At 42.0% G+C, this 25,335-nt stretch overlaps 1 protein-coding gene across 1 annotated transcript; it reads left to right on the top strand.

Annotated features, from left to right (window-relative positions):
* The first annotated feature begins 173 nt into the window (after window positions 1–173).
* Window positions 174–25,176, top strand: usp18 (ubiquitin specific peptidase 18). Its single transcript, XM_055646463.1, has 13 exons — window positions 174–879; window positions 4,316–4,468; window positions 5,345–5,486; window positions 7,241–7,337; window positions 9,853–10,001; window positions 10,364–10,443; window positions 14,506–14,655; window positions 15,484–15,579; window positions 15,773–15,925; window positions 16,652–16,783; window positions 19,403–19,473; window positions 21,245–21,289; window positions 23,657–25,176. The coding sequence occupies exons 1-13, from the start codon at window positions 673–675 to the stop codon at window positions 23,673–23,675; spliced, it is 1,494 nt and encodes a 497-aa protein (XP_055502438.1). The 5' UTR covers window positions 174–672; the 3' UTR covers window positions 23,676–25,176.
* The last annotated feature ends 159 nt before the right edge of the window (window positions 25,177–25,335 follow it).

Below are 25,335 nucleotides of genomic sequence, written 5' to 3' on the forward strand. Positions count from 1 at the left end.
ACCAAAGAGCATAGATCTAAGGGTGAGGGGTGTGAGGTTTTATCGGAATCTGAGGGGTAACTTTTTCACACAAATAGTGGTGGGTGTATGGAACAAGCTGCCAGAAGAGGTAGTTGAGGCTGGGACTATCGCTACGTTTCATAAGCAATTAGACAGGTAGATATGTTAGGACACGTTATGGGCCGAACCCAGGCAGGTGAGACTAGTGTAGATGGGACATGTTGGGCGGTGTGGGCAGGTTGGTCTCCACACTGTATGACTCTTATGAACAAAACATTTGTTGCTTCGCTTGCCGCATTAGATGCGTTCACAGAGCCCATTGAATTCTATGCCCCATTGTGGCTCTGCCTTTAACTCTGAATCAACCCGTTAAACTGAAGCGGACGCTCTTAAGTTTGAAACGTAATCAAAATAAAAGTGAGTGCCGTATGCTGACAAAGATGTTGGCAGTCTGAAATACAATACAACACGCTGTAAACGCGGAGTCTGTTGCTGGGTCGGTGGTGTTTCTGGGCAAGGAGGTGTCTGTGTTGTGTTGTGAAGCTGGAGCTGTCGTTGCTGTGACCAGGGAATCAACAGCACAGTTTCAGTTTCGTTTGTGTGGAAACTGTGAGGAGCAGCGAGCGGCCCGGCCTGGCCTGTGTGGCATCGAGTTCCCGTGGGTGCTGCACCATGTCCTACAGCGACTACGCTTGGATTCGGTCGGAGAGAAGGATCGCTAACCAGTCCAGATCTACAGCCCACGACAGGACCCTGTACTACGACAGAAGGATTTGGGACACAATCGGCAGCAGCAGCCGAACCCCCTACTCTCGGATCCCGGACAACATCCTTCAACTTCGTCAGGCGAGATCCCACTGGGAAACGTATCCAACCGGGGTAATGGCAAAGTATAACAACCTCCTTCATGCGTGTTTCTGCTCCAGCCTGCCCCAACACTATCTGAAAGGCGCAGCGGGAATGAGACTTGCTTTCTCACGAATCTGAAATGTGTAAAAACAAAGAACCACAGATGCTGGTGTGTACCAAAGGTGGACATAATGTCTGGAGAAGGATCGCGACCCTGAACGTAACCGATTCCTTTTCTCCAGAGATACTGCCTGATCCGCTGAGTGACTCCAGCTTTTTGTGTCTATCTTCGGTTTAAACCAACATAAATCAGCGGGTCGGGCACAATGAGCCTATCAGGGAACCACCCCCTGCCTTGAGGTAATCTGTAGCCCCCCTGATTTGTCCCGGCCCCTCCTCCTCCCCTCTCCCCTCCCCCTCCCCCCTTCCAGTCTGAATAAGGGGCCAAAACATCACCCATCCTTTTTCTCCGGAGATGCTGCCTGTCCCATTGTTATTTCAGGGCTCTGTGTGTTATTTCAAAGGTTTAATCCCATTTCTCTATCACTCTGCGACATGGTGCAGATTATTATTTTAGTTTGGTTACAGCATGGAAACAGGTCCTTCGGCCCACCCATTCACCGTAATTCTGCTATCCCACTTCCGCATCCACTGGGGGCAGTTTTACAGGCAAACCCGCACGTCATTGGGACGTTAGGAACAAAGATCTTAGTAAGATCATGGTCCAGGACAAGGGGCAAACACAGCTTAAGGATAAGGGGGAAATCCTTTAAAACCGAGATGAGAAGAACTTTTTTCACACAGAGAGTGGTGAATCTCTGGAACTCTCTGCCACAGAGGGTAGTTGAGGCCAGTTCATTGGCTATATTTAAGAGGGAGTTAGATGTGGCCCTTGTGGCTAAAGGGATCAGAGGGTATGGAGAGAAGGCAGGTACGGGATACTGAGTTGGATGATCAGCCATGATCATATTGAATGGCGGTGCAGGATCGAAGGGCCGAATGGCCTACTCCTGCACCTATTTTCTATGTTTCTATGTCACAGGGAGTACGTGCAAACCACGCAGATTGCACCCAAAGTCAGGATCGAACCCGGGTCTCCATCGCTGTGAGGCAGCAGCTCTTACCAGCTGTGCCACTGTATTCATTTGTTTAAAAATTGCAGAATTACTGCATATACTAGAAATTGTTTAAAATGTTTATATAATTAATGTGAATGGCAAAAACATTTCGATGTACTTCACTTTTTAGAGCTATATCCAATTTAAGTAAGACATGATTGTTTTTGTTAGAAGAAAGCTGTTGTGCAAAACACAAAATGTCCACATTAAGCCAGTACATTAAGCCAGTGCATTTAGTGTTACAGTTGTGCAGTTTCTGTGCATTCAAATTTCATGGATTTATTTATCACAGCTGTGCTTCAAGATCTAGAACTCCTTCCCTTATCTTCATTACTACTTTCCTCAATTATTTTAAGACACCAGTGAACATCCCGAATAAAACCTGAAAAGTATGACTTTAAATACATAGCAGATGAGGCAACATGTTCGTAGAGTTGTACCAAGGTAATGTTTCAAGCGAATTGTGGCTGCAGCCCGGACCATCACACAGACCAACCTCCCCCCAATTGACTCAATTTATATCTCACGCTGTCTCAGCAAGGCCAGCTGCATAATCAAGGATGTCTCCCCCCATGGCCACTCCCTCTTATCCCCTCTCCCATCAAGCAAAAGGCATGGAAGTGTGAAAACACAAACTACCAGATTCAGCTGTAATCAGGCAACTGAATCACCCAGCCACAGCCAGAGAGCAGTGCTAAACCACTCCCTGCCTATTTGGTGACCCTCAGACTATCCTTGATCTGACGTTGCAGGCTTAACTTACACTAAACATTATTCCCTCATCATGTATCTATACACTGTAAATGGCTCGATTGTAATCATGTATTGCCTTTTAAGAAAGGCAGGAGAGATTATAGACTAGTTAGCCTGACATCGGTGGAAGGGAAGATGCTGGAGTCAATTCTAAAAGATGAAATAGCGGCAATTTTGGATAGCAGTAGCAGGATCGGTCCGAGTCAGCATGGATTTACGAAGGGGAAATCATGTTTGACTAATCTTCTGGAATTTTTTGTAACAAGGAAAATGGACAAGGGAGAGCCAGTGGATGTAGTGTACCTGGGCTTTCAGAAAGCATTTGATAAGGTTCCACATAGGAGATTAGTGGGCAGAATTAGAGCACATGGTATTGGGGGTAGAGTGCTGACATGGATAGAAAATTGGTTGGCAGACGGGAAACAGAGAGTAGGGATTAACCGCTCCCTTTCAGAATGACAGGCAGTGACTAGTGGGATACCGCAAGGCTCGGTGCTGGGACCACAGCTATTTACAATATACATTAATGATGTAGGTGAAGGGATTAAAAGTAACATTAGCAAATTTGCAGATGACACAAAGCTGGGTGGCTGTGTGAATTGTAAGGAGGATGCTATGAGGATGCAGGGTGATTTGGACAGATTGGGTAAGTGGGCAGATGCATGGCAGATGCAGTTTAATGGGGATAAATGTAAGGTTATCCACATTGATGGCAAAAACAGGAAGGCAGATTATTGTCTGAATGGTGTCAAGTTGGGAAAAGGGGAAGTACAACGGGATCTGGGGGTCCTTGTTCATCAGTCACCAAAAGTAAGCATGCAGGTGCAGCAGGCAGTGAAGAAAGCGAATGGCATGCTGGCCTTTATAATAAGAGGAGTTGAGTATGGGAGCAAAGAGGTCCTTCTGCAGTTGTACTGGGTCCTAGTGAGACCACACCTGGAGTATTGTGTGCAGTTTTGGTCTCCAAATTTGAGGAAGGACATTCTTGCTATTGAGGGAGTGCAGCGTATATGTTTACAAGGATAATTCCCGGGATGGCGGAACTGTCATATGCTGAGAGAATGGAACAGCTGAGCTTGTACACTCTGGAGTTTAGAAGGATGAGAGGGATCTTATTGAAACATATAAGATTATTAAGGGTTTGGACATGCTAGAGGCAGGAAACATGTTCCCGATGTTGGGAGGGTCCAGAACCAGGAACCACAGTTTAAGAATAAGGGGTAGGCCATTTAGAACGGAGATGAGGAAAAACATTTTCACACAGAGGGTTGTGAATTTGTGGTATTCTCTGCCTGGGAAGGCAGTGGAGGCCAATTCTCTGGATGCTTTCAAGAGAGTTGGATAGAGCTCTTAAAGATAGCGGAGTCAAGGGATATGAGGAGAAGGCAGGAATGGGGTACTGATTGTGGATGATGAGCCATGATCACAGTGAATGGTGGTGCTGGCTCGAAGGGCCAAATGGCCTACTCCTGTACCTATTGCCTATTGTCTATTGTCTACTTGCAGTATGGGGGTGAACCATCAACACTTAAGTACCAAAAAACTTGTGTCCGTGCAATATGTTAAATTATTTTTGTTTCCTTTCTTATTTGCAGAGAGATTTCGCATATCAAGATTATCCTAGTGAGCGACCTTCCCAAGGGCCAACGGACTCAATGGGTAACATAACCATCCAATTCTCTCGAAGCTCAGAGCGTTTAGTGAAGGTTACAGAACCATGCGTCAGAACAATCAGCGAACCAGCACAGGTAATCTCTCAGTCCCCTGGTGCATTGTGATATTTAAATATAAGAAATCTACTCTGCTAAACAAAAGTACCAAAGTGTATGACTTCAGTCAAATATAACTGCACAGTGGTGCATCGGTAGAGTAGCTGCCTTACAGCACCAGAGACCCGGGTTCGATCCTGACAAAGGGTGTTTGTACATTCTCCCTGTGACCGCGTGGATTTTCTCTTGATGCCCCAGTTTCCTCCCACTTTCCAAAGACATGCGGTTTGTAGGTTAATTGGCTTCTGTAAATTGTCCCATGTGTGTAGGATAGAACTAGTGTGTGGGTCGGCCTGGACTCAATGGGCCGAAGGGCCTGTCTCTCTAAAATTAAAACTAAACTCCTTATGCAAATATTGGCATCATAATCCAAATTATAGATAGGAGTTATTTCCAAGCAGAAAGAACAATGAAGGTTCATATCAATGAAGGGATCCAATCGTGGCTGACAAAGCACATCTGCCTGAAACATCAGCTCTGTTTCTGCATCCACAGATCCTACCTGATGTGCTGCATTTTTACTGCATTTACTATCTTCATAGCTGTGTTGGATCTTTGACTGTAACGGCACAAGGCAGCACAGTGGTGCAGCAGTAGAGTTGCTGCCTTATGGGCCTGTCCCACTTAGGCAACATTTTAGGCGACTGCAGGAAGAAAGCTGGGTCAATTCCCAACTCGAAACATCGCCCATCCTTTATTCTCCAGAGGTACTGTTGGATTGGTGGAGTAACTCCAGGACTTTGTGTCTATCTTTGGAACATTCCATGGACTGGTTTATCGGCAATTGTTGATCGATCACATGCTGCAGGTGAAGTTGCAAACAAAATGATTTTTCTCCACATCGCTCTGTTTCAGGAAAGCAATGCAAACACTGATTCAATGGAGAATTCTGCCGGAAATGAAAAGCAAGTTCATGAAGCAACAGCCTGCAGTAGCTGTGACGGAAATACCCTTGATGTAGACCATAAACAAAGACCCACAAGATTCAGTGATGGTGGTATGTGTACGCTACATGTCTCATTGTCCTTTTCAACATATTATAAAGGGCAAACACAGGAACACATGTAAAAATAGAAGGAGGAATAGACTACCTGGTCTCTCAAGCCTGCTGTATCATCTAACATGATCATGGCTTATCTACTCCAGGCCTCAACTCCACTCTGCCAGATCCCCTTAGTCCTCAATTCCCAGATCTTTCAAAAAATGAACTCCCCCCATTTTAAATGGGAGGGGGGGGGGGGGGCAATAATTGCCACAGACATGGAATAACATCTGAAGAAGGGTTTCGGCCCGAAACGTTGCCTATTTCCTTCGCTCCATAGATGCTGCTGCACCTGCTGAGTTTCTCCAGCTTTTTTGTGTACCTTCGATTCTCCAGCATCTGCAGTTCCTTCTTAAACACATGGAATAACATCACCTATTTCCGAGTTTGATTTCATTTCCGATTACTATGTGTGTACTTTCAATACATTCTTGTAAAAAAAGGTTATAATGTTCACCCAAGCCCCATTTCACAGCTCGACATTCGGAGTCAATTGTTTAGGTCTGAATAATCATTCAACGGAATATTACCATTGGTATTGGGGCAAGTGTTGCAGTGTCTGCTATTAAATATTAGAGGGTCACCATGGTAGTGGAGTCATTTGATGGTGGGTTCAAGACATATTTAGGCATAATTTGGTCTCAAGCTTCAGTGTATATGTAATGCATCAAACAAAACGAAAACAAATGCAGAGAAGATTTACGGGAATGTTGCCACAACTTGGGGGCCTGAGCTATAGGGACAGGTTGGCCAGGCTGGGATTTTATCCTTGGAGCGCAGGAAGGTGAGGAGTGATCTTATGGAGGTGCATAAAATCAGGAGGGGAATAGATACCTGGTAAATACATGGAGGGTAGGGGAGGGGAATCAAGAACGAGAGGTCATAGGTTTAAGGTGAGAGGGGAAAGATTTCATAGGAACTTGAGGGACTACCTTATCACACGGAGAGTGGTGGGTACATGGAACATAGAAACATAGAAAATAGGTGCAGGAGTAGGCCATTCGGCCCTTCGAGCCTGCACCGCCATTCAATATGATCATGGCTGATCATCCAACTCAGTATCCTGTACCTGCCTTCTCTCCATACCCCCTGATCCCTTTAGCCATAAGGGCCACATCTAACTCCCTCTTAAATATAGCAACAAGGTGTGCCAGAGGAGGTAGTTGAGGCAGGTGATATAATAACATTTAAAAGGACAGGAAAGGTTTAGAGGGACACAGGCCAAACGTGGGCAGATGGGACTAGTGTAGGTGGGGCATCCTGGTCGGTATGGGAAAGTTAGTTTCCGTGTTGTATAACTCCGTGTCTCAATAAACATATTTATACAGGTATAAGTCTACATTCCCAACTCCCAGTCCCATACTGACTGAAGCATACAACAGATTAACTGTCTATTTCATTCCTGTTTGTAGTAATTTACTGGCCAGGAAAATAATCTACATTGATTGGTACTAAAATGTCCACTTTGTGCTGTCAGCACAATATATACAGTACGTTGAAATTTACTCCTTTGTAATTAATTCTGGAGGAAAAACCCAATCAGTGGCACTGTGTGCTGTCTATTAAATACTGTGAAATGTGGGTGAATGTGGGATGTTTCCCCCATTAACTATGCTGACTTGTTTACTTCAGTCATTTTGAAGTTTACATATCATGAAAGGTAAAGGATATCACAATGTTCACAGTATAACAAGTTTGTTTTTCCATAGAGTTTTTGGGCCTCATGAACACAGGCAACAGCTGCTGTATCAATGTCCTTCTGCAGACACTGTTTATGACACCAGAATATAGGAACTTTCTTTCCAGGTGAGTTCTAGTTTTGCTGACTGGTCCAATTTTCGGATAGGATCAAATATTTTCATATGTTTTAATTCCAACTAGAGTTTGCAATTACATTGTAACTATGTATATTATAGTCTGCTATAAAAAGCCCCCATGTTGAAGGCAGCCCCCTCTCCAGCAGCAGTGGCCAGAGCAACTATGTATGAAAAGTCTCTCGGTTCTTAAAGGTGACAAATACACACTACATGCCTTCCCCTTTTATAAATGTGATGACATCACGCAAGCCATCATGTACTAAAAACACCAGTTAACTTGCTTGTAATTTATAAAAACCATTAATTATTTGCAGTGTTGCACATTTACATGCTTATAAATTTAACCAAAAACACATTCACGGAGCTATTTTCCCTGGTCCTTAGTAAATGCAACATTATTGGCACATGTTTCCTTTTGCACTTTGAACTATTCCTCATTATAAGGTTATTTTTACTGATAACAATTCCAAAAATATATACTGATGATAACTGAACTGACAGCTAACACTACAGTCCCCAGTTGCAACAGCCCATTGAGCAATAGTGCCACCTGCTGGCATGTGAAATGTATAAAATTATGTAATGGTCCCAAACTGCTGGAGTAACTCAGCGGGTCAGGCAGCATCTGTGGTGAAAAAGGATAGGTGACGTTCCGGCTCAGGACCCGTCTTCCGACTGTTGGGATCAAATTGTGGTCAGTTTTACCTTCAAGATTTGATTAGTTTTGATTTAGTGATACAGCGTGGAAGCAAGCCCTTCAGCCCACAAAGTTTGTACCAGCCAAGGACAACCTGTATTTTACTGAAGAAGGGTTTCGGCCCGAAACGCCACCTATTTCCTTCGCTCCATAGATGCTGCTGTACCCGCTGAGTTTCTCCAGCATTTTTGTGTACCTTCGATCTTCCAGCATCTGCAGTTCCTTCTTGAACACAACAACCTGTATTTTAGTTCTACCTTACACATTAGGGACCATTTACAGAAACTAATTAACTTACAAACCCTGTACGTCCTTGGAATGTGGGAGGAATCCGGAGCAACTGGAGAACATACATGCGGTCACAGGTTCTAACAGACTGCACCCGTACTCTGGTGCTGTGGGGCTGCATATCTACCACTGCGCTACTTTGCTGTCCATATGTTCCAGAGCATACAAAATGAAATCATTTAAGAATTGTACTTGCTATTTATGTGAAGTAGGAACTATGAGAGCTTTACAGAATATGATCAATATTGTGTGATGATATATGGCTGTCACAGTTGTTCAGTTGGCAGACACACATCCACGACAGAGCAGGAATGACCATGGTTTGATTTACAATTTCTGCTGACACTGATAATCTCAGTAAAGCTCGAGTTGAGGTAGTTGTTACAGAGATACATAGACAATAGGTGCAGGAATAGGCCATTCCGTCCTTCGAGCCAGCACCACCATTTAAATTGATCATGGCTGATCATCCACAATCAGTACCTTGTTCCTGCCTTCACCCCATATCCCTTGATTCCGCTAGCCCTAAGAGCTCTATCTAACTCTCTTTTGAATGCATTCAGTGAATCAGCCTCCACTGCCTTCTGAGGCAGATAATTCCACAAATTCACAACTCTCTGTGTGAAAACGTTTTTCCTCATCTCCCCTGGAGGTCCAAACGAAATGCCGTTTCTGCAGCCATACATTACACACAAATAGACCCCAGGCACAACATAATTACATTTAACATAAACATCCATCACATAGCTGTGATGGAAGGCCAAATAAACTTATCTCTCCACTGCCGCACTCTCCCCCCCCCGATGTCAGAGTCAAAGTCATAGCCCCCGGCTGGCGATGGCGATTGTCCCGCGGCCATTGAAGCCACGCCGGGTGGTGCGAGGTCGCACACCGGGTCTTGGTGTTGGAGCCCCCGGTGTGCGCTCGCAAAGTCCGCGGCCATTCCAGCCGCGCGGGGCAGTGATGTAGGCCCCGCTCCACATAAAAGGCCTACCCCATATACTTAAACTGTGGCCCCTGGTTCTGGACTCCCCCAACATTGGGAACATGTTTTCTGCATCTAGCATGTTCAATCCCTTAATAATTTTATATGTTTCTATAAGATCCCCTCTGATCATTCTTTCATCATATGTCAGTCCCGCCATCCCGGGAATTCACTTTGTGAACCTACGCTGCACTCCCTCAATAGCAAGAATGTCCTTCCTCAAATTAGGAGCCCAAAACTGCACATGATACTCCAGGTGTGGTCTTAGATCCTTGATGTAATGATGCGTTATCACCCATGCCTCCTGTTTCTGATTGCACTGCTACAGAGGGCATTGCTTTAGAGTAAGTTACACTCAGTCAGAGTGATAAATAGATTCCTGATTTGTGTGGGTGTTATGGGGAAAAATCAGCAGAATGGGGTTAGGAGGGAGAGATAGATCAGCCATGATTGAATGGTGGAGTAGACTTGATGGGCCCAATGGCCTAATCCTGCTCCTATCACTCATGAACCTGTTTTGGTCCCTTGTTAAAGGTGTCGACAAGAAGGCTTCCTGAAAAATGCACGCGATCACATCCTGTATCAACTTGATGAAATGTTCCAGAAACTGCAGAATTTTGGTGCAAGAAGATTTACATCGCCTCTTAAATTTATTCACTGCTTAAGTTTAAACCACATAAACAGTAAGTGTGCTGTCAACATCAGTTTTATTTTATTTTATTTCCCTGTTGATTAAGATGATGACATTAATTTGATACCTGAAAGTAAATGGAATCATTCTAATGTATCGGTTAATACATTTGTAGCAGTGTTTTCAGTGGAATAAAGTATTGGAACTAATTCAAAACTAAACTAAACTAAACTGTAGCCAGATACCTTACATTCAATTTCCTCTTGCAGTATAAATCCTTGGAGCCATTGCTACACTAAAATATATAAAATATCTGGGGCAAGATATAAACTATTTCATCGTTACTGTTTTGCAATAGATGTTAAGAATTCCCAATTGCTCAAGACACTTTATTTCTGCATTTTTTATTTTAAGTTGGGATTCAAATGGATGCTGAAGAATTATTCCGTTCCCTCTTTTGTCTGGTACAAAATCAGTTGAAGGGGACAGACCTTGTAAGTACTGAAGACATATGTTGTTCCTTATAAGTTGCATGTTAGAACAAGCTGTATTGAACAATTAAATAATATTAATCTGATGATGACTATACTTCTCTTCAAAGTTCTTCCACTTCACTGATACTTCTATTGTCACATGTACCTTGATACAGGGAAATTATTTTTTTGAAAATGCTTATCTTTACAAGGGCGGTAGAGTTGCTGCCTTACAGCACCCGGCACCTGGGTTCGATCCTGACTACGGTTGCTGTCTGTACAGAGTTTGTACGTTCTTCTCATGACCGTTTTCCTCACACACTCCAATGATGTACAGGTTTGAAGGTTAATTGGCTTGGTAAAATTGTAAATTGTCCCTTGTAGGATAGTATTAATGCACAGGGATTGCTGGTCAGCATGGACTCGGTGGGCCGAAGGGACTGTTCCTGCGCTGTATCTAAACTAAACATTGGCACAATGTGTAGGAAGGATCTGCAGATGCTGGTTCAAACTGAAGATAGACACGACAAGCTGGAGTAACTCAGCGGGACAGACAGCATCTCTGGAGAGAAGGAATGGGTACGTTTTGGGTCGAGACCCTTCTTCAGACATAGGCACAATCATGCTTAAGTACAAGAGTGTAGGATACTTGTTGTAAAAGTCTTTTTAACAAAACCTAATTTCAATGATCTCTTGTGAATCAATAAATGATTCACATGTGGAGAGCTTCTTAAGAGTGTCTGAAGAATGACTTCAACCTGAAATGTCACCTATCCATGTTCTACAGAGATGCTGCTTGACTTGCTGATTCACTCCAGTCTTTATGTCCTTTTGTGTGTTAACCAGAGTTTGCATTTCCTTGTCTCCACGTCTACAATCCCAGCCACATGCTATCCTATTATTGGTCCAACTTATGCCTTTTAAGTGCATTTCATCTGATGGTGGTAAGGAGCGAAAACTGGCAAACTCTTCCCATTTTACATCAGGGTGAATGATTTTAATGTGTAGGAAGGAACTGCAGATACTGGTTTAACCTGAAGACAGACACAAAAAGCTGGAGTCAATCAACGGGTCAGACAGCATCTCCAGAGAAAAGGAATAGGTGACGTTTCAGGTCGAGACTGAAGAAGGGTCTCATCCCAAATCGTCATCTATTCCTTTTCTCCAGACATGCTGTCTGACCCGCTGAGTTACTCAAGCTTTTTGTGTCTATATAACATTGTTTCTCTCAACCTCCACAGCACAACCACAACCACATCCATATTTTGTTTTGTGGTTCCTATAATAATGATGATTCCTTTCTGCTGCTTATAGCTCAGTAGAAAACAAATCATTCTAATCACGAAGACAGGAGGAGCATGAATGCAGTCAAAATCCCAAATAAAGTTTTGCAAATGGTGTTTGACCACAAAATTATTTGATGTTTTTGCATTGGGTGGTAGGGTGGTGTGCTCTATAATGAAATATAAAGACTATATATAATTGAGAATTTCTTATGGCATCATAAACAATGAAAATCAAGTTATTTGAAATAATACCAGATGGTTTCTTGTTTTAGGTTGGGTTTCTCCATTATGTTATTCATAGTGTATTCTTTAACAAATAAGAGGCAGCAGTTATCTTCCAGAACTTCATATATTTAGATTGTTTTAATAAATTGCATTACAGATCATTTATTTTAATTGTTTTGGTGATATATCTTTAAAAATTGTTCTTGTACCCTGCATGGAATGCACATTTATTTCCAACAGAACGTGATGAACTACTGGTCATTTAAGATCATTCTTTGACTTCTTCCCATTGGAATCAAGAGTAATTATAATTATAGAAACATAGAAACATAGACAATAGGTGCAGGAGTAGGCCATTCGGCCCTTCGAGCCTGCACCGCCATTCAATATGATCATGGCTGATCATCCAACTCAGTATCCCGTACCTGCCTTCTCTCCATACCCCCTGATCCCTTTAGCCACAAGGGCCACATCTAACTCCCTCTTAAATATAGCCAATGAACTGGCCTCAACTACCTTCTGTGGCAGAGAATTCCAGAGATTCACCACTCTCTGCGTGAAAAAGGTTTTCCTCATCTCGGTCCTAAAAGATTTCCCCCTTATCCTTAAACTGTGACCCCTTGTTCTGAACTTCCCCAATATCGGGAACAATCTTCCTGCATCTAGCCTGTCCAACCATTTAAGAATTTTGTAAGTTTCTATAAGATCCCACCTCAATCTTCTAAATTCTAGTGAGTACAAACCGAGTCTATCCAGTCTTTCTTTATATGAAAGTCCTGACATCCCAGGAATCAGTCTGGTGAACCTTCTCTGTACTCCCTCTATGGCAAGAATGTCTTTCCTCAGATTAGGAGACCAAAACTGTACGCAATACTCCAGGTGTGGTCTCACCAAGACCCTGTACAACTGCAGTAGAACCTCCCTGCTCCTATACTCAAATCCTTTTGCTATGAATGCTAACATACCATTCGCCTTCTTCACTGCCTGCTGCACCTGCATGCCTACTTTTAATGACTGGTATACCATGACACCCAGGTCTCGTTGCATCTGCCCCTTTCCTAATCGGCCACCATTCAGATAATAATCTACTTTCTTGTTTTTGCCACCAAAGTGGATAACCTCACATTTATCCACATTATACTGCATCTGCCATGCATTTGCCCACTCACCCAGCCTATCCAAGTCACCTTGCAGCTTCCTAGCATCCTCCTCACAGCTAACACTGCCCCCCCAGCTTCGTGTCATCTGCAAACTTATAACTTGGAGATGTTGTATTCAATTCCCTCGTCCAAATCATTCATATATATTGTAAATAGCTGGGGTCCCAGCACTGAGCCTTGCAGTACCCCACTAGTCACTGCCCGCCATTGTGAAAAGGACCCGTTTACTCCTACTCTTTGCTTCCTGTCTGCCAGCCAGTTCTCTATCCACATCAATACTGAACCCCCAATACCGTGTGCTTTAAGTTTGTATACTAATCGCTTATGTGGGACCTTGTCGAAAGCCTTCTGGAAGTCCAGATATAACACATCCACTGGTTCTCCCCTATCCACTCTACTAGTTACATCCTCGAAAAATTCTATAAGATTCGTCAGACATGATTTACCTTTCATAAATCCATGCTGACTTTGTCCAATGATTTCACCACTTTCCAAATGTGCTGCTATCCCATCTTTAATAACTGATTCTAGCAGTTTCCCCACTACCGATGTTAGACTAACTGGTCTGTAATTCCCCATTTTCTCTCTCCCTCCCTTTTTAAAAAGGTTGAGATCAGTCATAAATCAATATGTTTTATTCTCCAAGTGAATGCCTGACAATGTTTGCATGCTTTGTTATGGAATTTTAATTAAATGTGGATTAGGTATGGTTGTGCACACATCAGATGAAAGAGTTTCAGCAGATAAAAAACTGCGATAACCAAATTTGCATGTGTTTCTGCACCGTTTAACAAAAGTCATTGACAGGGTGCGGACTTTTGGCAGTTAGTAGCGCTGGTAGAGTTGTTGGATTGTTTTCACAAATGAACGCCGGGAAATCTGATGGAAGTAAATAAAATTATGAGAGGCAGTCAGAACCTTTTTCTCAAGATGCAAAAATCGAATACCAGAGGGCATAGGTTTAAGGTGAGAGGCAGCATTGACAGGAGATCTGTTGGGGCATGAGTTTTACACAGAGGGTGATGAGTGCCTGGAATGTGCTGCTGGGGCTGGTGGTTGAGGCAGATATGATAGTGGCTTTAAGAGACTTTGGATGGGCATAAAGATATGCCAGGAATGGTGGGATATGGATTATATGCAGGTACATAATATATGGTCTTGGCATCATGTTGAGCTTGGACATTATGAGCCAAAGGGCCTGTCTTGTGCTTTTCTGTACGAGGTTATGTTCTAATTCTGCCTTAACGCCAGGAATGAAAGAAGAACTAATTAGTTAATTAGTCTGAAGAAGGGTTTTGGCCTGAAACGTTGCCTATTTCCTTTGCTCCATAGATGCTGCTGCACCCGTTGAGTTTCTCCAGCAATTTTGTGTACCTACAAATTATTTAATGCTGTTTTATGTGTTGCTGTAGATCACAGATATGAATGACATTTACATTATTACCACTGAAGAATATACAAAGTGCACTGAATGTCAGCAAGAAATTAAACTGAATGGAAACATGCTGACTCTTCCACTTTCTATATGCGACCCCTCAACAGAAACGCCTCTTAAGAATATAGTAAGTGACGTTATTATGTGCAATGTCTTGTTTAAATGTTGCTTTTGTACTCTCTGTAGCCTTATTCAACCTGAAAGGGAAATCCATTCAGATTTGATTTGATATCTGGAGTTGAGTTTGAGTTTATTTTATTGCCACGTTTACTGTGGTGCAATGAAAGCTGCTAACCAGTTTGTGAAAGACAATACATGAACACTATAACAATTCCTGTGTTGACTAGCCTTTTTCTGCAGAGCATGTTTCCCAAACTTTGTCAGTTCAACACGCAAGTAGAATTCAAGCAAAAATGACGGCTGAATCTGAACCCTATTATTATATCAGGAATGATCCCCTCTCATTCTCCCCAAATTGCCAATAACGCACCCAAATTCTACCACTGGCTGACATACCCGGGCAATGTACAATGGCTAAAGACACATACAATGACCTCTATCAACCCACACATGTGGGAACAAACAGAGCATCAAAGAAAACCAAGCATTCAATTGGAGAATGTGCAAACTCATATAATGTTTTAGGTCAGGATTGAACCCAGATTGCTGGAGCAGTGAGGCAGCAGCTCTACTAGCTGTGACACATTGCCACCTAATATTTGATTTCATCATGATTTTTGTTTTAATAAGAAATATATGCTGAGCCCAAAAAAGGCCCATTAAATATACAGGGAGAAAATTCACATTTGAAACCGTTTCCACTTTCATCCATCATTTGTTTAATTACATTGTTTTATGTAACATGCTAAAAAAATAACTTTTATTTATTTTGTTCTGGGTGGAGGCAGCGAGCAAACATTATTATTTAACACTGAACATCTTTGCATTTTAACAGGAGAATTCTCTAGCCAACTTCTTTGAACCCCAAAGGTTAGACGCTGGTAACATGTGCTATTGTGAGCAATGTGGACGAAAGACAGTCACAATAAAGGCAAGTGTTCACCGACTAAATCAGATTTAGAAGTTTTCATCATTCTTCAGTCAAATAGTAAAGAATACATTTGTCGCCCAATTTTAAGAAAAGTGCAATGTAGCCCTCAGCTAGATTTACATTCTACATTCAGTAGAATATGAAAATATCCTGGTATATTTCTGTTTATTTTAACTGTATCTTTTCTTTACAGAGTTATGGAAAGATTTTGTATCCACAAATACTGTGTTTACAGATGAAACGCTTTTCTTCATATTATGGAAGAACATTCAAGAATTATGATTTTATGGAGTTTCCTGAGAGTTTGAATTTGACAACGTTTGGGGACGAATCTCACAGCGAAAGGGTGCGTTTAATGTGAATCGTATACGATCTTTCCGGCATTTCCGGAGCATTTCCATCAATGAACAACCATCAACATATTCAAGCAATGTGCTTCTTGCACAGTTTTTCTGGTGGTTTCCAATAACAAAACTTTAGTTCCATTTTCTTTCTTATCCATATAAATTTACTGTTCGTAACGTTAAATGCACAGGGTAAACCTTGGCATAGTTGCGAGTGTGTCCTTGGTATTTAGTTCTGCACAGAGTTGAGATTATAGTTTCTAATCCCCTTTATCTGTGCGATTACATATTCTTCTCTGCAGTATCTTTGTCACATCCAAATGGAATAACCCTCTTCTTACTTCCCTCCCTTTCCCTCCTTATTAAAGCTATATTAAAAGTAACTTTCAATCCCACTAGTCGATCACCAGTTATGTCTAATCACCACACGATAAGTTTAAAAACGTTCCTGGTCGTTTAATGCCCTCGGCCCTTTATTCCCTTTTAATGTTTAGATCATCATATGCACAATCGTCTTCTTCAGGTCCCCACAATACATAGTTCTCTGACTCCAGCCTAATCTCGACATCATGGCCCTCAATCAACCCTCTAGAATTCTCTCCTAAATTCATTCCACCTTGCCAACTCTCTCCCCAAAGTTTCAAAACTTATTTCTCCAATGATCACCTTTGATTGCTGCTTCCACTATGTCATGTTTGTGCTTTAATGGTTTGCTTTTTACTTTGCAGAACAAGTTTCAGTACCAGCTCATGTCTGTGATTGTACATATGGGTAGTGCGACATTTGGCCATTATTACGCTTATATACGAACCTTCCCTGAGATGTGCTGGTATAGTTTCATGGATGAACATGTCAGTAAAGTAAGTATTGGAAGCTTTAAACAGATGTTAAGCCAAGATAGATTGGGTTATTTATTTGTTACATCAGTTTAGCACGGGTGTCAGGGGTTACGGGGAGAAGGCAGGAGAATGGAGTTGAGAGGGAGAGATAGATCAACCATGATTAAATGGCGGAGTAGTCTTGATGGGCCAAATGGCCTAATTCTACTCCTTAAACATAAGAGCATGAACTTATGAGCATTTATGACACTGGTTATTTTGTCAGATGATTTAATTCAGGACTGCAATAATATTGTTCCAGTTAAAGTCAACTTTACTGATTTAAACTACTGTTGGCATAGACATAGAAACATAGAAAATAGGTGCAAGAGCAGCCCTTCGAGCCTGCACCGCCATTCAATATGATCATGGCTGATCATCCAACTCAGTATCCCATACCTGCCTTCTCTCCATACCCCCTGATCCCTTTAGCCACAAGGGCCACATCTAACTCCCTCTTAAATGTAGCCAATGAACTGGCCTCAACTACCTTCTGTGGCAGAGAATTCCAGAGATTCACCACTCTCTGTGTGAAAAATCGATCAATCAATCAATCAATCAACCTTTATTGTCATCTTGCAAGCAACAGTTGTACAGTGCAAAATGAAAAGACGTTTCCCAGTGAATAGCGGAGCATCGCACATGAAATTTAAAACATTTCACACATAATAACGCTAAAAACAATCCAGTCCCTGATGGAACAGTATAAATAGTTAAAAGCAGGTAAAACACAATGTTAAAATACAATAAACCAATCATAAAAATGTCTGGGGCAGCTGATTTTGAGTGGCCAGTGCCAGTTATTAAAGTGTCCGTGCCAGCCGCAGAATCAAGTGACTGTGAGTACAGAGTGACTGTTTAGCAGCCTCACAGCCTGTGGTAGGAAGCTGTTTAGCAGTCTTGTAGTCCGGGCTTTGATGCTTCGATATCTCTTGCCTGATGGCAGGAGATCCAGGTGTGTGTGGAGGGGGTGCAGTTTGTCCTTGGCAATTCTCTGTGCTTTCTTCAGACAGCGGCTCTGGAACAGTTCTTGTACCGAGGGTAGGGAGACGCCAATGATCCTCTCTGCTCCCCTCACTACCCTCTGCAGAGCCTTCCTGTCCGAACAGTTGCAGGTGGAGTACCACGTATTTATGCAGTACGTGAGTACAGACTCCACCGTGCCCCTGTAGAAAGTCCTGAGGATGTTGGTGGGGAGTGAGGCCTGTTTTAGTTTCCTCAGGAAGTGCAGTCGCTGATGGGCCCGTTTGACGGTCCCAGTGGTGTTCCTGGACCAGGTGAGGCTGTCCGTAATTTGCACACCAAGGAACTTTATGCTCTCCACTCTCTCCACTGCAGTGCCACTGATGTTGAGGGGTGTATGCTTTGGCTGCGCCCTCCTGAAGTCGACAACCATCTCCTTAGTTTTGTCGACATTCAATTCTAGGTTGTTTTTGCCGCACCAGTCCACCAGTTGTTCTACTTCCTCCCTGTACATTGTTTCGTCATCTCCACTGATGAGTCCCACCACTGTAGTGTCGTCCGCGAATTTTATGATTTTATTTTCCCTGAATCTGGCAGCACAGTCATGTGTGAGCAGTGTGAACAGCAGCGGGCTGAGCACACAGCCTTGAGGGGAGCCGGTGCTCAGCATGATCGAGCCTGAAGTGTTCTTGCCAACACGGACTGACTGCGGTCTCTCTGTCAGAAAGTCCAGGATCCAGTGACACAGGGTGGTGTTGAGGCCCAGCAGGGTTAGTTTCTCCACAAGTCTCTGTGGGATGATGGTGTTAAACGCTGAGCTGAAGTCAATGTACAGGATTCTGGCGTATGTGTTTTTGTTTTCCAGATGTGTGAGTACTGTGTGCAGCGTGGTAGAGATGGCATCCTCTGTAGAACGGTTGGGGCGATAGGCAAACTGGAGGGGGTCTAACGATGAGGGGAGGCTGGCAGTAATGTGGGGTTTCACCAGGCGTTCAAAACACTTCATTATTATTGGGGTCAGATATATCGCAAAATGTTTTTCTCATCTCTGTCCTAAAAGATTTCCCCCTTATCCTTAAACTGTGAAACCTTGTCCTGGACTTCCCCGACATCGGGAACAATCTTCCTGCATCTAGCCTGTCCACACCCCAAGGCATGTGACATGTATTCATTTTACTCAAAATTGCATAGAAAATTATTTCTATCTCACAAAACAAACCAAGTGGCTGTAGTGTAGCGACATCAACACTTCACTCATTTTTCTTCATGGTTTATTGTCAGTGTTACTTTAAACTTACAACTGTACTATTTTTTTGGGGGGGATTACATCCAATGATATCTCTATCCAACCCTTTCCCCTCCCCTACCATCATTTGTGACCTAATTCTCAAGAAAATCAACTTCTAATAAAAATAATCGCAATGTGTGGTATAATTAATTATTTTCTTCAGTAAGAATAACCATTTTATATTTGGTCACAAATGGTACACAAAACGACTAGACGTATATTGATTACATATAAAATAAGGAAGTAAATATAAATGTAATTTGTGTCCAAGATTCTTCACTCATTGTGTCTCTGTATTTTCACATTGTGAAAATGTATTTGTTTTGTTACCTATTTGTTTTCTTTGATAGGCAACGTGGGAAGAAGTAAAAAGTACATTTGGATCTTCACAGAGGTATTCGAGTCGAAGTGGTTTCCAAATGTAGGTTATTGCAATGCATTCTATTAACTTTGCTTAAGATGCAAAGTAAAATTAGTGCCAAATTTTAATCCCAACTCTAAAATTATTATCACACGCGAGAATCGTTTTAACATTTTCTTTTCCACTGTGGGGAAGAATAATACAAGAAAAAGCATTGTGCAAAACACAAAGTGATGGAGGAACTCGGTGTTTCAGGGAATGGACAGATGACCTGTCGGGTCAGGACACTTCTTCAGACTGAGGGAGTGTCTGAAGAAAGTATCGACCTGATACATTGTCTGTCCAAACCCTCCACAGATGCTGCCTGACCCGCTAAATTCCTCCAGCACTTTGTGTTTGGCTCAAGATTCCAGCATCGGCAGCTTCTTGTGTCTCCAGAAAAAATATTATATTTAAAACACAGCAAAGTGAGTGCTGGAAATCTGACATATAAACAGAAAATGCTGGAATATTCAGCAGGTCAATAAATGGCAAGTGAAATAAGCTTTTATGATGCTGTCCTTTAGAGCATAGGACAAAGGAGCAGAATTAGATCTCTCAGCTCCACCATTTGATCGTGGCGAATCAATTTTTCCCTTTCCACCCCCATTCTCCCGCCATAACCTTTGACGCCTGTACTAATCAAGAACATATCAATCTCCACTTTAAAAATACACAATCACTTAGCTTCCACAGCCATCTAGGGCAATGAATTGCACAGATAACCACCCTCTGGCTAAATATTTGTTTTTCTCTTTACCTGTCTAATTATCATTTCCTCCATCGTTTATTATTATGTCATTAGCCATTTAATTCAAATCACAAACCTTTCCTTGCCTTGTCTCTCCCTAAGTCTTTTTGTTTCTGCGTCTGAAAGTTTGTTTGATATCTGATGTTCCCCAGTTCTGATGAAACGTTGACTTTATAATGTCACCAGATATTGCATGTTGAACATTTGCACTATTTTATGTTTAGATATTTTAAATATGTTTGAATTTTCAAGTAAAAAAGTACTTTAAATTGTTATCTGCAATAAAACACAAAACTATTGGGCTGGAACAGTGGCATAGCTGGTAGAGACATTGCTCCACAACGCCAGAGATCAGGGTTCGATCTAGACCTCGGGATGCTGTCTGTGTGGAGTTGGCACGTTCTCCCTGTGATAGCAGGGGGCTCCACCGGGTGCTCCAGTTTCCTCCCATCCCAAAAACGTGCAGGGTTGTAGGTTAATTGGCCTCTGTAAATCGCCCCTAGTTTTTAGGGAGTGGATGTGAAGGCAGGATTACATACAACTCATGTGAGCAGGAGATGGTCGGAGGGCCTGTTTAAATGCTGTATCTCTAAACTCAACTGAAGATACTCAGCATCTCAGATTTATGACCTTTCATTTGAAACTGTGAAATAGCGGGCATTCCCAAAGATGACTTCCCTTGATTTAGTAGAAACAATGAACTGAAGATGCTGGTTAGCTCAGCGGGTCAGACAGCTTCTCTGGAGAACATGGGTAGGTGACGTTCTTTAGACTGAATTAGTGCTAGGTTGCTAGTTCATTTGGAACCTAGCCTACAAATGGTTGTTGATAAATGTAAAGCACCTCTATGGACCAAATACTCACTTTACAATACAGATCACCATTGCCAGTTTCTCCAACGTTTTATGGTTTTCCACAAGCGGTACGTCCTATACCTGGAATTAGAGTAAATGTTGTAATATTGATGTAATGCTGATAGATGCATGAATATATGGAGATTCCCATGTACTAGCTAACTTTAATGGTGTCCATTCTACATAGGGATGGAACAGCTTATCTTCTATTTTATAGAAGAATGGATGTCAGGTGAGTCATTCATTACTCAATAAAATATTTTTACAAATAATTCCTTGCTTTAATGTAAATTAAACAGCAGTCTTGATGAATGAATGAATGAATGAATGAATGAATGCATGAATGAATGAATGATTGAATGAATAATTTATTTCAGTCATACCTTAAAAATAACAAAACTTTACAATCTGTGTGAATATGATCCAACACTGTATCCATTCACACCACATTCACATAATCAATGACCGAAAAAGGAATAGGCTGAGGCCACAAAGCTTATTTTTGCCGATCCTATTGATGAGTAGAGCATTTTAGTAACTCTGCCCCATACATTTGAACATATTTATAATGAGTAGGAAGGAACTGCAGATACTGGTTTATACCCAAGATACTGACAAAAAGCTGGAGTAACTCAGCGGGTCAGACAGCATCTGTGGTGAAAAGAATAGATGATGTTTCGGGTCGAGACCCTTCTTCAGACTGAGAGTCAGGGGAGAGGACAGGAGAGATTTGAAAAGGTAACATAGAACAAATTAATGAAAGACATGCAAAAATAATGAAAGATAGTATAATATGATTCTTTCAGTTACAATATATAAAACAAAGAAGCTCTTCCTCTAAGTGAGGGGTGGACTAGGATACTGGCAAGTGAACGTCCACATTGAGAGACCTGGGCTCAGATGCCACTGTGCAGCTGGAGGGTTCAAATTGATTTCATTTATTTGGGGGGTTTTTTTAAACTTAATCTCAGTATCTGTAACCATGATCCATTGGATTATCATAAAAACTCACCTGACTCACTAATTTTCTGTCAGAAAAGAAATCTTCAGTTGTTACCCCAAATGCCCTGTGTACAACTCCCAATCCACCAAACTGATAGATCCACTAATAGTTGAGGAAGATTTAGGCAAAACATTCGATGATGTCCACGTCCTCTAGATGAATAATAAATTAAATAAACAGCCGCGAGAGTTGCGCAGCTGGTAGAGCCACTGCCTCACAAAGCCAGAGACCTGCGTTCGACCCTGACCTAAGATGCTGTCTGTGTGGAGTCTGCATGTTTTCCAGTTCTTCCGGGTGCTCCAGTTGCCTCCACATCTCAAAGACGTGCGGATTTGTAGGTTAAATGGCTTCTGTAAATTGCCCCTGGTGCGTGGAGGGTGGACAGTCAGATAACATAGAACTATTGTGAATGGGTGGCGGAGGGTTGGCATGGACTCGATGGGCCGAAGGACCTGTTTCCATGCTGTACCTTTCTATCAATCAAAAATAACCTATCTGAAGCAAAATAACCCCCAGGTGTGTGATGAACATCTGGCCATAACCAGTCATTGGTTCATTTAGTCTAAAATTGAGCTTTGTAGAAAATACGCTCCATGTATTTAGTAATATTTGCATCTTTATTAATTATGCACTAGTTGCTAATGAGAAAAAAAACATTTTTTTTTTAATATTTGATAGTTGCACCGATTCAGATTCAGATTCAATTTTAATTCTCATTGTCAGTGTATAGTACAGCAACGAAATGCATTTAGCAAATAATCAAATGCTTACATTAACAAACCAGGTTTCTAACGGCAGTATTTAGGATTATTGTAATGCCATGCATTGTTATATTGGGCATTGCATTGTGTTAATAGGGTAGGGAAGATGGTGAGATCTCGACACAAAGATGAATGCACTAGTAGGAAGTTCTGGTAGGCAGCATTTGTCTCAGGTTGATTACTCCCATCACAGAATTATTTTCTCTGTACAAGTTACTTAAACCCTCAATGTGTTCCACCAGATAATGGTAAATGATCTTGTAGAATTGCCTGATGATTTTCTAATGCATTTTTAGCAACAATACACAGATAATGTTGCTGCAAAAAGCTACTGATTAAGTGTAAAACACAGGCAAAAGGCACACAAGGAGAACAAGCAAATAAAGCAATAAATTACCTGTACAAGGCCAGCAGAGAAATTAAATCCACATCAACACGAGCATGCATAAGAGTTTAGTTCTAATGCTGCGTCATGAACAGCCATTCCAGCCAGTATACATTGACTCTTATCCTGTCACCTTCTTTGTGATATAGCGTTTTGCTTTCGCGGATTTTCGTCAATTAAAATGTACATTTCTAGGTATTAATAAGCTTTGAACATGATTGGGCTAAATTGCAATAAGAAAGAAGCATAGTCAAAATCTTCAGATCACGTTTTCTAACTAAAGCACTAGTGGGATTGACAAATTTCACACAAACTGAGAGTTTTGACTCTCATATGTCTTGAATAAGATGATGCCAGTGTAACAATCCATTACAATTTTCTCAAGTTTGTTATTGTAAATGTATAAATTTGTTCTTTTTTATAATGGAAACCTTTCCGATTTGATTGCAGCCAAAATGCAGCAGACTGAAAGAACATATCTCCCAAGCTATGGCTGAATTTCAGAATTTCATTACTTGTTGGCGACCTTGTCTATTTCTTAAAAATTTTAATGACATGTTTTATGATTTTAAGCTAGATGTCTGCGAGACATACGTAGTGCAGTATTTGTCACTTATGTGTGTGACGTTCCTAAGTTTAGTCATTTAAATGACGGATTATATTTTAAAACTGGGCTAAAAAAAAAAATGGCAATGCAAAATCAGGGACCAGGAATTTGATAGCAGGCCTAGGGATTAGGTCGGGGCCAAATCCGGCTCGGGATGCTGGTGTACAGTGCTGGTGGGCATGAGTCTCTCAGTATATATAATATGTGGGGTGCAGAATTTGTGGGAACAGCTGGGACCATTTAATACTGGGGATCAGTGCTATTAATCATCAGTTCCTCATTGAATAGTGACATATTGAAGGGCGGTGCTGGCTCAAAAGGCCGAATGGCCTACTCCTGCACCTGTTTCCTATGTTTGTATATTGCTGGTGAACGAGGTTTTAATTTCAAGTTTAGTTCAGAGTTTTTGCATGGAAACATGCCTTTCTGCTCACTGAGTCAATCTGACCAGGAAGGGGATATGGAGGTGAATGGGAACAGGATGGGGTGGTGGCTGAGAGGAGGATGATGTGGGCAAGATTGTGTGGGTGTGTTGCAAGTGGCAGTCCCTGAAACTCACCATTTATGTTCAGCCTGAGCCCGTTCAGGCAGCATCAGGGCCACAGATGTCAAGGCCCACAGATCAGCACATGTAGAATTCTTCTAAATGTTTATCAAAGCAGAGGAGACGGGACAAAGCAAATACCAAGATCACAAATCCATGGCATAAGATGGTAAATCAAATTACGGAAAATTATATATCAAATATTACAAACTGTTAGTTAAGATACTATAACCGTAACATTCACGTCACTCTCACTGAAGAATTTTTTTTTTTGCAATAATTTGAAAGAATTATCTGTTTAATTTTTTTTTCTGATGAGATTTTGTCTGATCAGTGTGTCCATGTGTGTGTGCATGTCCATGTGTGCTTAGTGTGAATGTGTGTGTACATGTGTGTCCATGTGTGCTTGCTATGTGTATGTGGGTGTGTGTACGTGTATGTCCATGGGTGATTAGTGTGAATGTGTTTATGTGTACATGTGTGCTTGGTGTGTGTATGTGTGTGTCTGTGAGTGTGTGTCCATGTGTGCTTAGTGTGAATGTGTTTGTGTGTACATGTGTGCTTGGTGTGTGTATGTGTGTGTCTGTGAGTGTGTGTCCATGTGTGCTTAGTGTGAATGTGTTTGTGTGTACATGTGTGTCCATGTGTGCTTGGTGTGTGCTTAGTGGGTGTGCGTACAGGTGTGTCCATGTGTGCTTAGTGTGTGTATGTGTGTGTCTGTGAGTGTGCCTGTGTGTACATTGATGTGTGTACGTACTAAGTCTGCGTGGCAGTTTGGGTTCCAATCACTTCCCAGCTGGAGTGTGGGGGGGAGATGGGGGGGGGGGGGGGGGGGGGGGGGGGGGGGGGGGGGGGGGAGGAAGCCACCTCTTGCCCGACTACCGCTCTGCATCATTGCTCATCACACAAAATGTTCAGATTTTCTTGTCTCAAGACACTTTTATGGCTGAGATTCATTAATGTCTCAACCATAGAAAA

The sequence above is a fragment of the Leucoraja erinacea genome, chromosome 14 (assembly GCF_028641065.1).
Source record: "Leucoraja erinacea ecotype New England chromosome 14, Leri_hhj_1, whole genome shotgun sequence".
Taxonomy (NCBI): domain Eukaryota; kingdom Metazoa; phylum Chordata; class Chondrichthyes; order Rajiformes; family Rajidae; genus Leucoraja; species Leucoraja erinaceus.

What these genes read in the sequence shown, in the direction of transcription:
- usp18 (XM_055646463.1), top strand. Translation starts at nt 673, where the DNA reads ATGTCCTACAGCGACTACGCTTGGATTCGGTCGGAGAGAAGGATCGCT. An exon ending in ACGAATCTCACAGCGAAAGG is followed by an intron (nt 15,926 to 16,651) that starts GTGCGTTTAATG and finishes TTTACTTTGCAG; the next exon opens with AACAAGTTTCAGTACCAGCT. An exon ending in AGTCGAAGTGGTTTCCAAAT is followed by an intron (nt 19,474 to 21,244) that starts GTAGGTTATTGC and finishes CATTCTACATAG; the next exon opens with GGATGGAACAGCTTATCTTC.